Here is a 15,249-nt window from a genome sequence, read left to right on the forward strand (position 1 = left end):
GGACCCCGCCCTCTGCAGTGGCCGTCTTATTGCAGCACAGTGGCCGGCAGGTGCTCGCTGACCAGTCTTCCACAGGGAAGGGCGGGCACGGGCAGTGTTATGGGGCAGGCCACTCCTGGCCACCCCCTGGGCCTCATGATGGCCTGTGAGCTGTGTGCACCGACGGCGGCCCTGGGGCTTCTTTGTGGTGGCAAAGGAAGGAAGTTTGATCGGGGACGGGGGTAGCCTTGGGGACCCTGCAGCCTCCTTTCCCAATGTGGGCAGCGGTGAGGGGTCCTGCAGTCACCTTCCAGCCACTGGGGATATTGCCACCATGTACAGCGGCCTGCTGAGTAGTGAAGTCAGGAAGGAAGGGGCCGGGGTCACCAGGCGAGGAAGGAAGAGGGTGAGCTGTGCAGGCCTGGAGGGGACACACGGCCCACCACTCACAGCACGCCCTCTTGCCAGGACCACTGTGGACAGTTCACTGGCTCCCTACTGGGCACTCCCTCCCCGGTTACCAACAAGAAGACTGGATCGGTCCCCCGGCTGGAAGGGGCAGAGCTGAGACTGGAACACAGGCCTGCATGGCTCAGCCTCGTGTGTCTCCCACATGACACACTCAAGCAGGGGACAGGCCCAGACACCTGAAGACCAGGAAGAAGAGATGGCCGCAGAGGGCTGCTGGGCCCCAGCCTGAGCTGGGGTGGGGGTAGCTCTCCAGTCTCCTCTCATCCTATATACGCTGTCCCTGGGCCAGCAGGTGTGTGTGCGTGCAGCACACACACACACACGTACACACATACATACACATATACACAAATACACACACACACACACACACACACAGTGGATCATCTCTGCAGACCAGAGCATGCGGGCCTGGGGCATGTGGGTTCTCTGTATCTTCTCTCTGCCCCCCGAGTTGGGCCTGGGATGGGGCCCCAGAAGATTCACAGAGCAGACTCAGTCTCAAGGACCTCAAGCTCAGGGACAGAGACCAGAGGGAACCCCAGGACATGCAGAAGCCTCAGGCCACGGTGGCATTGGGGGAAGCCCAGCTAGCCCTGAAGAGGGAGGAGAACTGGGCCATGCAGCAGGGAACAGGTGGCCGCAGAGGCTGGGGGCCAGGGGCCGGCAGGCAGGGCCTGGGGCTGAGCTTGGGGGCAAGTAGGATGGTTCCAGGCTGTCTTGCTTTCTGAGAGGAGTGAGGAGACTGGGCAAGGGCCTCCATCCTGGGGGTGCTGACGGGCTGGTGCACATAGGTGCACGTGCACAGACACACACACACTTAATTATCAACCAGATGACCTGGCCGACGAGACCCAAGCACCTCTCTGAGAGGCAGCCCGCACCCTGCAGGCTTGGCCTGGACAACAGATGGCCAAGGAAGCACTCCAGGCTCATTGCAAGGTCTCGTGGGCTCAGCCTCCTCCCCCTGGGGCAGAAAGGCCAGTGGCCAGACCCCAGGACTGAGGCACCCAGGATGCCCTGGTCTCAGCCCCGCCTCTATCCCCAGCTTCCCTGACTGCATCCTCTAGGAGCTGCCACCCCACCCCCAGCTCAGCCTGGCTTGGCCTGGGAAGTTCCAGCCTGCAGCCCCCAGCCCCAGGCACCACCGAGCTCACGAGGATCTGCACACATGGCGCACACACCCTCCTGGAATGGAGACACAGGTACACATGCGCACATAGTTCCTGCCAGGAAAACCCTGGCTTCCTGTATCCGGGCCTAGGAACTCTCAGGGTCTAAGCTGGGCCCCCTCCGTCTGCCATCAGCTGCTCAGCCTTCAGCACCTCTTCCCAGCCTCTCTTGGGGCCTCCCCCTGCAGTGACCTCCACTCAACTCAGGTTTTGCTCCAGCCTCAGCACCCCCACCCCAACCCCGGGGTGCCCAGGGCCTTCCTGTAGGTGGGCCTCTGGGAACATGGCGTCACAGGGAGGCCAGGGCCCTGGCCTTATGACTGGCTCTGACTTCACCCTTCCCAGCCGAGGAGGCACTGACAGCACCATTTCACAGCTGGAAGAAAATGAGGCATAGTGAGATAAAGGAACCTGCCTGCATTCTCACAGGTGGGAAGTAGCAGAGCCAAGACAGAACCCCCTCCCCAACCCCACAGCCCAGCCCCAGGACCCTCCGGCTCCAGCTCCTCAGTGAGGAGTCTGAGACAGAACGGTGGGGAAGGGAGTGGCAGGAGCTCCTTGGGGAGAACCTGACCAGGACCAGACCAGGCCAAGCCCTCCCTTCTCCCCTCTGATGAACCCTGCCTGGGACACTCATGGCCACCACCAGCTCAGGGGTGGGGTCAAGCAGGGGAGAGGCTGACCTATCAATCACTTGCCATCTCTTGGACCCCTCCCCTAGGAAAAGACATGCCCTTCTGGCCCCTGGCTGGGAAGATCCCCAGCATGACGCAGTGCCGACCTCGGTTCTCTGCCAGCCTTGGTCTTCCCATCAGGGATGGGAATCGCTTATCGGCACTAGCATCACAAACCCGCCCCCACCTCAACCCTGGAGATGGGGAACGCCAACTTCCTCATTCCTGCCCCACCTGCCCCACCCTGCCGGGGGACGTCTGGATATTCCCTTGCCTCAGCCTGCCCTGCTCCTGGCCTCCAGCCCTGGTGCCCCCATGGAGGCGGGTACTGCCCCAGCACTTGCTTCCAGAAGAGACAGACAAGCCCTGGGCACTCAACCCCCAGGCTCTAGCCCCAGCAAGACTCAGGCTCCAGGTTCCAGCCCTGGCATAGGAACCAGGGCAGGTCTGCCCAGGGAACTGCCCCCTGACTGTCCACAGTGCAGGGAGGGGGCCTGGAGGGAACAGGGAGAGACACGCCCCCTGCCTGCCTGGCCCCAGAGCCTTTCAGACCCCTTACCCTGTCCTCAAGCGACCCAAATTCGTGGAGCTCTTAGAATCTTGGCCCACCTGCGGTCACCTGCCCCCCACTCCCGCCAGGGTCGGGGTCAGGCCCAGAGACACTATGGGGGCCCACTGTGGAGGGCTGGGAGGGGCACCTGTCACCACCTGTCTCAGCTGCTCCCTGGAAATCTCCCCATCTCAACTTTCAGCCTCCCCAGCAAGCCCGGCTGCCAGTGCAAATGGGTTTCCCAGCAACCCAGCCCGCAGGCTTCAAGGCTTCAAGTTTCAGTGGCAGCTTTGCGGAGAGAAGCGGGGATGCAGGTGCACACTGCAGCAGTCTCCTTATGCTTGCCTCCATTGCTGACATCTCATGGTCACGCCCGGACACACACTCCCTGGGTGACACACCCCCTGCAGTAACTTGACAACTTTCACTGCTGGGAAGTCCCTCCCACATCTAACCCAAATTCTTCAAGCTGCAGAACCAGTCTTGGCCTCTTTTTGTCCCCAGGAAGCCCCGACTCTGCCTTGGCTGAGACGAGGCTGAGCGGGCACAAGGCCAGTGGACCGTGCCGTGGTGGGGGCAGCCACAGGCATGGGCTTTCCCTGCTCTGGACCTGCCTCAGTCTTCCCATGGGTTCCACGGGCACCAGAGGGCCACCCACCAAATTGTGTCACCAGAGAGCCTCCGGCCTGGTCCTTCAGCACACCGGGACCCAGGCCCCCATGCCCTGCCCACTCCTTAGGGAGGCACCATTTTAATTCACATTTATTTTTTAAATAAATACTCTGCTCTTCAGTTTCAGACTGGAGGGTGAAGCCGGACAGTCGGTGGGAGGCTCCATGACAGGCAGCACTGAGAGCTCTGCGGCCCCAAACACTCCCGACCAATGCCTGAAATGCCTCCTGCACGGCTGCTCCTTCTGGCTGGACAGCTGTGCTTGGCTGCTGACGACAAAAATTCCCTAACTGCAGTGTCAGAGTTGGGGGCACGGCCCAGAGTGACTCCCTGGGCTCTTGGCTGAACCCCACTGACCACAGCCCCCTGCCGGCAGCCGGCCCCCTCTCGAGCCAGAGAGAACTAGATACAGGTGATTCGCACAGCCATGGCACTGGGCACCTTGATCTCCTCAAAGAGCACACGGCCCCGGGGGGCCTCCGCACCCAACACCCCAGCTGCAGCTCTCAGCAAGTCTTGGGTGTGCCGCAAGAGACGCTGTTTCCGCCGGCAGCCCAGTTGGCGCAGCGCCAGAATGGCCAGTATGTGGTCCCGCCTGCAGAGACACGCGGGCGCTCATTGCAGGCTTCCACCTCCGCAACATCCCCAGCCCCAGGATGAGGGGAACCCATGGCTGGGGAGTTAGTGTGAGTCACTCTGCATTCCAGGAGTCGGTCAGGGAGGTCAGATTGACTGAGGCCAGGAAGAGCTGTGCTGGGGGAGGGGGCAGAGCGTGGGCCGGCAGGGGAGGGGGGACCACCATAGCTGGGCTTGAAGGGGCACAGGAGAGGGGTGTGCAGACTGGCGAAGAGCCCACGCAGTGGCACAGAGGGAGACCCGAGGACAGGGCGGAGAGGGAGGGAGGGAGACGGGGGTCAGGTGGTTGAGAGGGAGGGGGTGATGCAACTGCCGGTGATGGGGCCGACGGGGTGGGGGAGTAGTTGGAGGGGACCCTCCAGGGTGCCATAAGGGCCACTCTCTCTGAGCCACAGCCTGGAATACAGGCCAGCTGGGGTCAGGGAATCTTTCCCGACCCCATGGCAGGGTGGCCCAGGGAAGGGGATGGACCAGGGACTTTCTGTGAGCTCCACATCCCAGAATCTTCAAACGAATGGGAATGGAGAGATTTGAGCTGGGATTCCCAAAAGCTTGGATGACTCACCGTCGCCCAGCACAACCCGGGATCAAAACCCTTCCTCCTGACCCGATCTCAGAATCCCCTGGCTTTCAGAGAGGGCTTTCTCCCCAGGGGTGGGGGCCCACCTTCCCCCTTGGATTCCAGGACTGGCGGTGTGCCACCCCCGGTAGGGCAGATGGAGGATGGCCGAGAACAGATGAGGAGAAGAAAGGGGTGTGTTCTCCATACCCCCTCCAGCCTTGAGGGTCTGAGGGTCCAAGCCCTACCTCCTGCCTGTGGTCTCCAGGCCCCTGGGCAGTCAGGTACGGGCTGGGGTCCCCCCAATACCAGCCCCTTGGCCCCGAAGCTCTGGTGGGAAGTTAGTGGAAGCAGGTGGGGTGCGCACCTGATGTCAGGGTAGCTCCGGATGAGAGTCTCCAGGTGCCGCTGGATGTCGTCTTTGTAAGTCTCGCCCAGGATCTCGGCCACACACTGGATGGCTTGGTCCAACCATGTGGCCTCGGAACCCTGCAAGACAGAACTGCCACCTGCCCCAGGAGCCCTCTCCCCACCCCTGCTCCAACTCCTGCAGGAGCACCAGGTCAGCGCAAGGTCAGCCCTCCTGCAGCGTCAGCCCTCCTGCAGTCACTTCAGCTCAGTGCCGGGACTGCCTCTCCCAAAACAGAACAGGAGCGTGCCTGGACACCGAGGGCTCGTGGGCCACACAGCATTCAGCTCCCCTCCAATCCCATCCTGCTCGGACAGGAAAACCGAGGCCAGCCTGAGAGTGCTGCTGCTGGGGGCAGACAAGGGATATGCAGGGGTGCTGGTGCCTCCACTCTGAGGGTTCTGGCCTGAGGTGGGGAACACGTCCCACAGACCCTGACCATGAGATGGGGCTGTGACCTTCGCCCCTTCCCTGCGGCCCTGCAAACCGTATGCAAATGTCTGCAAAGTGCCGCCCTCCCACCTGGTTCCCCCCACCCCCCAGCCCCACAGGCGCCCCAGTCCCTGTTCCACCCACCCAGAGTCAGGAGAACCACTCCCGCCAAAAGCCCTTCTGGCGCTATGGCCCTAGTCACTGCCACCCCTCCCCGCACAGAGGCGAGCACCGAGGGGCAGTCAGACGTCGCCCCTACCAGGCCCTGGAAGGTGTCGCTGATGGCCTGGGCATCCAGGCTCATCTTCTGGGAGCCACGCATGCGCTCCATGGCCCAGAACCGCTTCCGTGGCCTCAGCGCCTGTGCCAGGTACTCGCGGACCACGAACCGGTGCACCTCCTGCAGAGTCTCCTGGGCGACCCAGGGTCAGGGTCAGGGTCAGAGTCAACAGCCCCAACCATGGGCACAGCCCTGCCAGGGCCCTCCCCCTTGTGGTACCTGTGCCCGTGGCTGGGCCACACGCTGGAGATGACCGGTGAACCTCACTACCTTGTCCATGAGGGGACGCAGCCAGTCCTGCGTCAGCCAGTCCCTGGTGCACACAACCCTGAAGAGCGGCTGGGGAAAGAGGGGCTGGGAGTCTGCAAATGTGCACTACCCCCCCAACCTAACCCCTCCCTCGAAGCCCACTGTGCCACTCCTGACCCTTCCCTCCTGGGTTTGGGGTACCATTCCCCCTCCTAGCCACCGGTTATATCAGGAGCACTTTCCCAGAATGCCTCTCCCGGGCCCCAAGATCCAGGGGCAGGGTTTGAGTTTGTCCAGTCAGATGTGCTCAGGGTGTGCCCCGGGAAAGCCTTGAGGGACTGGGGGAGGACCCCGGGCCTGGATCCATGGACCCACCATCCCAGGCTTCGGGGGTGACCACTAAGAGCTGGAGACTGAAGCGAGAAGGCAGGCGTCTCCCAGCCGTCCCTGCTCAGCTGGGACCTCGCCTGGGTCCCCTGCCCACTACCCTACACACACCCATGAGCTGGTCCCTGGAATGAATGAACGCTGTGACCTGGGCCTCCAAGCTCTAGGAAATAGAGGGTACCTCCTGGGCATGGGAAGTGGGGAGAGAGGGCCTGTCATAGTCACCTGCAACTCACGCTGCAAGCCCTGAAGCAGGTGCTTCTGGAAGCTGCAGGTGGCCGCCACCAGGGGCTTCTCCAGCTCCTCTTGAGTTCCTGGGAACCTGGAGAGAATACTGGTCCTGCGGAGTGGCCAGGACCAGCGATGAGGTGGGCAAGGGAGACCAGGCTGGGGAACAGGGCCAGGCACACAGCTCCACTCACTGAGACTACAATGTGAAGGGCAGCCCATGGGGCTCCCCAGTGTAGCTGCAAAGTCAAGTAGGGGACAGCACAGAAGCCCAGGGAGCCCGTCACAGCGGGGTGGGTCAGGGGGTGGGTGACCCTTTCCCCTCTGGCAGCTCTGGGACAGACCTTCCATTCCTCTTGGTGATAAACACTGCGGCATAGCCATGCCTGGAACACACCCTACTTTGAGCCTCATAACTGCCCCCTGAACGTGACAATGTCCCTGTTTCACTGTTGAGGAAACTGAGGGCCAGGCTACACCTAGTCCCCACAGCCAGGGACACAGTAGGGCAGGCTGGAGTTCCATCAATGGTTTGGCCAGAGGTTGCCTACCAAGGGTCAGAGAATGCTCCCTGGAGCTGAAACACCAGAGTCCCAGGGCCAAGGACAAGCCTGGCACAGATTAAGGACAAGAGAGTGTTGGAGAAGCCGTGCCTCATGGTCATGCTTTGGATATGGGCAGGCCGAGTTCAAGTCTCAGCTCCACCACTTCCTGACTGCATGGCCGTGGGCGACTGGCACCTCCTTTCCAGGCTGTGCTCTGCACCTGTGTGTGGGTGTACTGCACTTGGGATGAGACCTGTCAGGCAGGGAAGGCATTCACAAAGTGCCTGGCACTCACGCATGCTCACAAAGAGCCAATGGGAACCGAGTCCCCTAAGGCACAGAGTTCCCACACCGCCCCAGGGAGCAGGTGCTCGGATCCTATTTGACAGGTGGCAAAAGAGCCACAGAAGGGAGGCGGCTTGCCCCTGAGCACACAGCCAGCAGGTGGCACAGCTGCTCTCTGAAGTCAGATAAATGAGAAGTACTTCGGGACATTACAATTCACAAACTTTTGAAAAAGGATGAACCCAGACGGAGTGGCTCAGTCTGTGCCTCCGGCGCTGGCCGCCCTCCGTGCTGCCACATCTGCTGAGGCCTGGCCTGGAGCTCAGGGCACAGAAGGCCGACAGCCACTGGCAGCCCACAGGGAGGGCCTCTGCCTTCTGGGGGCACAGAGACCCAGACCTCACCCCAGCACAGCCCAGGGTGCAGGCTGAGGGAGGCTTCCCAGAGGAGGAGGCGTCCCAAAATGGAAGAAATGCTGCCTGGGATGAAGGGAGGGAGAAACAGAACCCAGGGCAGCAGGCAGGGAGCTGGAACCCTCCACCTCTGCTCAGCCTTGAAGAGCCGCCCACACCCCCCCCAGGGCCTCCGCTCAAATGGACACACACACACACACGCACACGGCACACGCCCCTCAGCTCTGACACACACACACCACTCAGTTCCACCCCTGCACGCACATGCACACACACCTCTTAGCTCTGACACACACACACACCCCTCAGCTCTGCCAAACACACGCACATCACACACCCTCAGCTCTCCACACATGCACACACGCACACGCACCCTCAGCTCCATCACGCACACACACACACACACCCCTCAACTCTGCTGCACACACACCCCTCAGATCCACCAACACACAGACACAAACACACATACTCCTCACCTCTGCCCCCTCCACGCGCGAGCACTCCCTTCCATCCAGTTTCCCGGCGCTCGCGTGCCCCCTGCTGGTCACGCCGCGCCTGTGCAGGAGCGGGCGAGCCCTACCTGAGCTCCTCGCAGGCGTTGATGTAGGCGCCCAGGTGGGGCTCGCTCACCGCCTCCGACGCCAGAAAAGCCTTTTCAAACCTAGGACGGGATACACAGAGCCTTTAGGGACCCTGCCTAGCTGCGCGATGACCCTGGGTCCACCCTCCCAATCAGGTCCCTACGCAGACTCCTCCCTCCCACCTGCAGAGCACACCAGGCTGGGTCGCTCCCCTACTTAGGATGCGTCCGCACCTGGGCACGAAGAGGCCGAGCGCCCGTGTGCAGATTCGCAGCGTGGTGGCCTCCAGCTCCGCGGAGATGGCGCCGGCCGCCTTCACGTGCTCAGCCACGAGCTGCGAGCGGAGTCCTGCACTGAGCGTGCGTCCCAGCCGAAGACCTGAGGCCGCGGCTCCCCTGGTAGCCCCGCCACACCTCCAGCCCGCCCCGCTGTGTCTCTCAGTCTTGGCTCCTCCAGCTTTCAGCCGCCAACCGAGAGTCAGCTCCTGCAAACCCCCATCCTGCAGCCTCCCAGCCCGTCGGCGCGCCGGGGGTCCCCGATTTCCCCCCACGTGGGGCCTCAGGCTCCCATCTAACGGAAGGGTTGGTTGGGACTGGATAGGAATTCGTTCTGGGTATCGCCACCGTGTGCGTGAGGCTTGAACACACGCCCCTTCTCAGCCCCTGCTCCCGGCCGCACCATGTGGACGTCCATGGAGAGCGGCGCCCGGTAAAGGCCCTGCAGCACCTCGGGGTCCTCGGCGGCCGCCCAGTGACTCTGCTCCAGCTGCAAGATGTTGTCGAAGCAGCTTGCGATCTTGGCCTGGGGGGAGAAGGGATGGGGCCGCGGTGAGACCCTCCCGGACCCCGTCCCGCGCCGTCCGGGATTAGGGCCGCCCTGTCGGGTCACAAGCCCGCGCCGGGGGCCACAGGATGAACCAGCGCCAGCTCTGGCGGCGGCTAGCCTGGGCGCCGCACATCCCCCCAGGGCCCGCCCCCTCCAGCCTGACCCGCCCGGCCTGACCTCCAGGAAGCTGGTGTAGTCGCTCTCCAGTCGGGCCCACACGTCGGGCGCCAGGAGCGGGGGCAGGGGCTCGGCGGGCAGCGCCAGGCCCGGGGGGCCCAGGAAGTCAGGACTGGAAGGCAGGGCAGGGGGCTGAGGGCGGGCGCGGCTCTGATGCGGCAGCAGCTGCCCCTCTTCTGGCCAGGCTCAAAGTCTAGAGCCAATCCCGAAGCTGGGCATCTGTACACACACACACACACACACACACACGCCTCCAGGCTGCCATGCCACACTCCCTCCCCGGAAGCCTCTGACAGCTGGGTTCCTGCTTTCCTGCAGGATGCTGAAGGGCGGCTACCCAGATGGCACTCCGCCTTCTCCTCAAACACAGCTCAGGGGTCGGTCAACCTCCAACCGGCAGCAGGGAGGCCCACAGCGGGGCGGACATAGGTCTGACCCCACACAATTTAAGGAGAAATTTAAGGAGTGCGGGACTTCAGGCAACCTCCCCCACCTCCGCGGGCGCTCCTGCCGGTGGGGCTGGGAACCGCTCCGCAGGGAACGCAATCCACCCTCATCCCAGCACAGAGCTGGAGGTGGCCGCTCGCCGCAGGCTGTACCCTGAGCAGATGCCCCTCCAAAGGGGATAGCACGGGTGAACCCACGCCAAGCGCTGTGAACCCGCGGGGGCTGAGTCCGGCCTAGCGGGGTGCCCTTTTCGCTTTTTTTTCTTTTCATTTCTTTTCTTTTCTTTTCTTTCTTTTTTTTTTTTTTTTTTTGAGACTGAGTCTTGCTCTGTCGCCCAGGCTGGAGTGCAGTAGCGTGATCTCGGCTCACTGCAACCTCCGCCTCCCGGGTTCAAGTGATTCTCTTACCTCAGCCTCCGGAATAGCTGAGATTACAGGTGCATGCCACTATGTCTGGCTAACTTTTGTATTTTTGTAGAGATGGGGTTTCACCGTGTTGGCCAGGGTGATTTCGAACTCCTGACAGGTGATCAGCCCCCTCAGCCTCCCAAACTGCTGGGATTACAGGTGTGAGCCACGGTGCCTGGCCAAGATGTGCTCTTTTCTGATGCGCCCAAAGGCACTTGGTGGACCAGCACAGGCCCTACTCCCATGGGAACCTCCCCGCGGAAACTTTTCAAATTCTGGAACTGTGTATGGGTGACCCCTAGAAAGCCTGGGGCGGGAGCGCCCCACGGCCTAACCCGTCGAGGAAAGCATGTCGAAGCCCTCGGCTCTCAGCCCTCTCCCAGGGAGGGAACAGAGAAGAAAGGCCTGGTGCTCCTCAAGGCGGGCTCCCCAAGGCCTGCGGGGAAAGCGGCAGCCGTCCTCTCCACTGGCGCCCTGGCCGAGGCTCACCTGCCATAGACGTTGGCGGCCCAGTCTAGCAAGACATAGAGCTGCTCGCAGCCGCGGGCGTTGCGCGCGAGTTCCTGCAGGCGCTGGGCCACCGCGCTGTGGAAGGCGCGCAGATAGACTTCCCACGCCGGGAAGCCGGCCGCCGCATAAGCGGGATGCACCTCCTGCCGCACCTTCTGCAGATCGCGGCGAACCAAGCCGCCCAGCTCTGCCAGAAGCTGGGCCAGACCCGAGGCGCCCTCCGCCGCCGCAGAGGCCCACCCCGCGCCCGGCCGCCGAACGCGCTCCTGAGCGCTCCGCCGCACCGCCTCCTCCCAGTGCTGGCGCCAGTGGCGCGGCGTGCGCAGGAAGTCGCCGTCGTCGGGGGGCGAGGGGTGGGCCTCCTCCTCCGCGTTCACCACGCGGGCCAGCTCGGCCAGCACAGCCGCGTCCACGCCGTCGCTGCCCAGCGTTTCGCGCACGATGGCGCTGAGCTCGGCTGCCAGCGCGTCGTAATGCAGGCACACGTCCATGGCGCGCCGCGCGAAGTCCGTGGGGTCCTGCTCAAAGGTGCGCGAGGCCTTCTCCGCCACCAGCCGTGTCTCCAGGCGCAGAAGCTGTTCGAAGGCCGCCAGCAGTTGCCGTTCAGTGATGAGGTCGGCCACGGATTTGCCTTCTGCACAGGCAGGCGAGAAGAGGGGCGGTGAGAGAGACCGCCCCAAGACCCCGACCTGGACAAAGACCTGCAGGCCGCGACTCAGTCCATCGGGGCTGGATTGCCTGGCCTCTACCAGATGCCCCAGCCCAGCTGAAGGCCTGCTCCAGGAACAACAGGCCCCAGCTGCCAGGAACCCTTCCTTAGAGTCACCTTTGAAGAGGCAGAACCTGGGACCCCAAGCCTGGCTGAACAGAGCAATTTGGGTCAACCCCTACCTTCCGCCTGGCTCTCATGCCCACCTTGCACTCCCAGCTGAGCCGGACCTGATAGCCTCATGCTCAGCCCTGATTGCAGGTCTAATAGGGTCTGAGCTCAGGCGGGGCGTTTCCTGCCCTGTCCAGCTTTACATTCCAGCTGCTCCCTGCTCTCCGCCAGCCTCCACCCAACAGGAGCTCTCCACCTCTACCGTGTCCCCCTCTTCCCAACCCCAGTGTATCCTCCTCTGGCCAATCCCCCTGACCTTCCCTCCGGGTACCTCTGCGAGCCTTTGCACCCTCTGCAACCCTGTGATCAGCTATGTGCATGGCCGTGGTTGGCCAGGAGCCAGGCTATGACAGGTCATGGAGAGGCTGGGTATCTAGGGCTGGCCATGCAGATCTGGGTTCAAGTCCCATTCTCCATGCTGTGAGACCTGAGGCAAGTCACTCCACCTCTCTGAGCCTCACTTTTCTCATCTGCCCAATGAGGGGGGCTCCCATTGCAGAGATATTGCAAGAATTTAAAGTGCAATTGTCCAGCTGGGCATGGTGACTCACGCCTGTAATCCCAGCACTTCAGGAGGCCAAGGCAGGAGGATTGGGTGAGCTCAGGAGTTTGAGACCAGCCTGGACAAAATAGCAAGACCTTATCTCTACAAAAAAATAAAAATAAATTTTAAAAATTAGGCCAGGCACAGTGGCTCTCGCCCGTAATCCCAGCACTTTGGGAGGCCAAGGGGGCGGATCACGGGGTCAGGAGCTCAAGACCAGTCTGGTCAATATGGTGAAACCCCGTCTCTACTAAAAATACAAAAAAAAAAAAAAAAAAATTGGCCGGGCGCGGTGGCTCAAGCCTGTAATCCCAGCACTTTGGGAGGCCGAGACGGGCGGATCACAAGGTCAGGAGATCAAGACTATCCTGGCTAACACTGTGAAACCCCGTCTCCACTAAAAAATACAAAAAACTAGCAGGGCGAGGTGGCGGGTGCCTGTAGTCCCAGCTACGGGAGGCTGAGGCAGGAGAATGGCGTAAACCCGGGAGGCGGAGCTTGCAGTGAGCTGAGATCCGGCCACTGCACTCCAGCCCGGGCGACAGAGCAAGACTCCATCACAAAAAAAAAAAAAAAAAATTAGCCAGGTGTGGTGGTGGGCGCCTGTAGTCCTAGCGACTTGGGGGCCTGAGGCAGAAGAATCACTTGAACCAGGGAGGTGGAGTTTGCAGTGAGCTGAGATTGCATCACTGTACTCCAGCCTGGGCAACAGAGTGAGACTCAGTCTCGAAAAAAAAAAAAAGAAAAACAATTTAGCCGGGTGCAGTGGCTCACACCTGTAGTCCCAGCTACTCAGGAAGCTGAGGTGGGAGGATCACTGGAGCCCAGGATGTCAAGGTCACAGTGAGCTGTAATTGCACCACTGCATGCCAGCCTGGGTGATCAAGTGGAGACCCTGTCTCAAATAAATAAATAAGTGCACGTGTCCAGGGCCAGGATTTGGGGAGCTAGGGAGGAGAGCCTTTCCAGAAGCCTCAGCTCAGCTGCCCCGACCTCTCGCCCGTTTCCTTTCATATTTACTGTTGTTTCTGAGGCCCTTACCTGCCTCGGGTTTCAGTTCCTCAGACGCTGCCCCAGTGGATGCCTGCTGGCTGACACTGTTCATGACCCCCGAGGGCACCTCAGGAGTGGCCTGGAAATGGCCGGCAGCTGGGCCCCCATCCAGGGCTTGCCGGAAGGACCGGAACAGGGAGCAGGAGCTTCGCCGGAACAGGCCCGTATCCTCCTTGGAGACCTGGGTCAAAGCCCGTTGGCTGGCCCGGGAGAAGGCCTGCCTCAAGGTGCCCAGGCCCAGCCTTGTGCCATCCTTGCAGTGGGCATTGGACTCCTTCCTGCTGTTTGTTTGCCGGGAGCCCTGGGCTGGAGTCTGCGACTCCTCAGCCTCCTTGGGACTTTGCAGCTCCAGCCCAGGAGTCTCTGTCTGTGGCGATGCCATCTTGGCAGCAGGAGAGCTGAGGGCAAGAAGGAGTGGCCACAGGAGCAGACGCAGAAACGTGGTGTGGCCCTGTGGGGCCTGGCCACACCCAGGGGCTTGGTCAAGGAAGGCTCCCCAGAGGAGGCAGCCCTCAGGCTGTCAAAAAGAAGCATCACCAGGCCACTCTCTTGGCGAGAGCCCTCAGTGTGCCAGGCCGCAGCTGGGCACGGAGATATAGACAGCTGCTTCCATCAGGAGCCCTTCCTGAGGCCATCCCCCAAAGAGGGTCTCCCCAGGTGCCCACCAGCACTTCGCCTGCCAGGCCAGACCCTCCCATTAGAATTGGAGAAGGGCGCTGACACGTAGGTTCTGGGGCCCAGTCCAGACCACAGCTCACAACACGCAAGGGCAGGACCAGCAGCCACATCCAGGCCTTCCCAGATGTTAGGTCCTGAGGCCTAAAACCCTCCCCCCAGCCCCCACCAGCTCCTTCACTGCCCTCCAGGTCCCTCAGCTCACTCCGCTTCAGCCCAAAAGGCCTGACTACTTTGGCTCAAAGGGGAGGGCAGGGACCCCCATGAGAGCCCACCCCTTCCCTGGGTGTCGCAGAGTCTGCTGAGGTGGCGTGGGACCTGAGGGCAGTGGCCAAGGCCACCCTGCTGCTTATCATGGCTGTGCAGCCGCAGGGCCAGCAGCAGGAGGAGCCTCGGGTCTATATTTAACCAGGGACTGGGGGGTTCTCCACGCTGTTTCCCACCCATTGCCTCTCCCCCTCCCCCACTCCTCCCCTCTGCACCAGAGACTGCTCTGGCCCCTCCCCAACACAGGGAATGAGGGGGGGTGTCCCAGGGACATGGGAGTGGCTGAGCTGTGGCTGCTCCTGCTCCCCCAGGGCCCTCAGCACCCTGGCCTGCCAGGCTCCACCCACACCCCCTTCCAGCCTTAGGAGCTTTTGCTTTCCTGGCTTTAGCTTGGGAGAGAGGGGGGGCCTCCCACCCACCCCATTGCACAAGCTGGGCCATGGGTTGGGGAGGGCATTAGGCTGGCAAAGCCTCACTTTCCCCTGGGAGAAACTGGGGCCAAAGAAGGGCTGAACCTGCCCCTAGCCCAGCCCCAGGGCCCCCCACCCAGGTGCCAGGACCAAAGCCCCCGCCTGACCCACCACCCAACCCTTGGGTGACATCAGGCAGGAAATGTGCCTCCCCAGGCCCCAGTTTGCTGGGGTGGAATGACACCAAAGTGAGCAGGGCCCAGACCCCCACCCACCCTCGCCCTCCAGCAAGGTGCCTGCTGGGTCCAGCAGAGGCCTACCTACCTACCTTCCTTGAGGTTCCCGGAGACGGCTGAGCAGCTGGAGGGAGGCTGGGGTGGGAGAGACACGGAGGTGGCTGAGCAGCGGGATCGAGGCTGGGGTGGGAGAGCCAGGTGATTGATGGGGCTTACCAGCCCCGCCCTGGCCACAGGTTGGCGACTTCCCCCAGCGCCAGGGTTCAGGGACACTGCCTGATTCGGACGTGACCCAC

General features: G+C 62.2%; 1 protein-coding gene across 1 annotated transcript; it reads right to left on the reverse strand.

Moving 5' to 3' along the window:
• Positions 1–3,595: 3,595 nt before the first annotated feature.
• EXOC3L4 (exocyst complex component 3 like 4) lies at positions 3,596–13,817 on the reverse strand. The gene is made up of 11 exons (XM_026447513.1): positions 13,354–13,817; positions 10,868–11,522; positions 9,525–9,636; positions 9,201–9,323; positions 8,756–8,856; positions 8,522–8,602; positions 6,696–6,810; positions 6,054–6,173; positions 5,814–5,966; positions 5,081–5,202; positions 3,596–4,113 (listed from the first exon to the last, which is right to left on the reverse strand). Exons 1-11 carry the CDS (start codon positions 13,745–13,747, stop codon positions 3,921–3,923), a joined length of 2,169 nt encoding a protein of 722 aa, XP_026303298.1. The 5' UTR covers positions 13,748–13,817; the 3' UTR covers positions 3,596–3,920.
• Between the last annotated feature and the right edge of the window lie 1,432 nt (positions 13,818–15,249).

The sequence above is a fragment of the Piliocolobus tephrosceles genome, chromosome 6 (genome assembly GCF_002776525.5).
Source record: "Piliocolobus tephrosceles isolate RC106 chromosome 6, ASM277652v3, whole genome shotgun sequence".
Lineage (NCBI taxonomy): Eukaryota > Metazoa > Chordata > Mammalia > Primates > Cercopithecidae > Piliocolobus > Piliocolobus tephrosceles.

Bases quoted from the DNA above. Each gene is read 5' to 3' on its own strand.
- EXOC3L4 (XM_026447513.1), bottom strand. From the start codon at position 13,747: ATGGCATCGCCACAGACAGAGACTCCTGGGCTGGAGCTGCAAAGTCCC. The intron at 11,523-13,353 runs GTAAGGGCCTCA...CTGCCTGTGCAG, and splicing joins GGAACTGAAACCCGAGGCAG to AAGGCAAATCCGTGGCCGAC. The intron at 6,174-6,695 runs GTGACTATGACA...CTCTTTCCCCAG, and splicing joins GCTTGCAGCGTGAGTTGCAG to CCGCTCTTCAGGGTTGTGTG.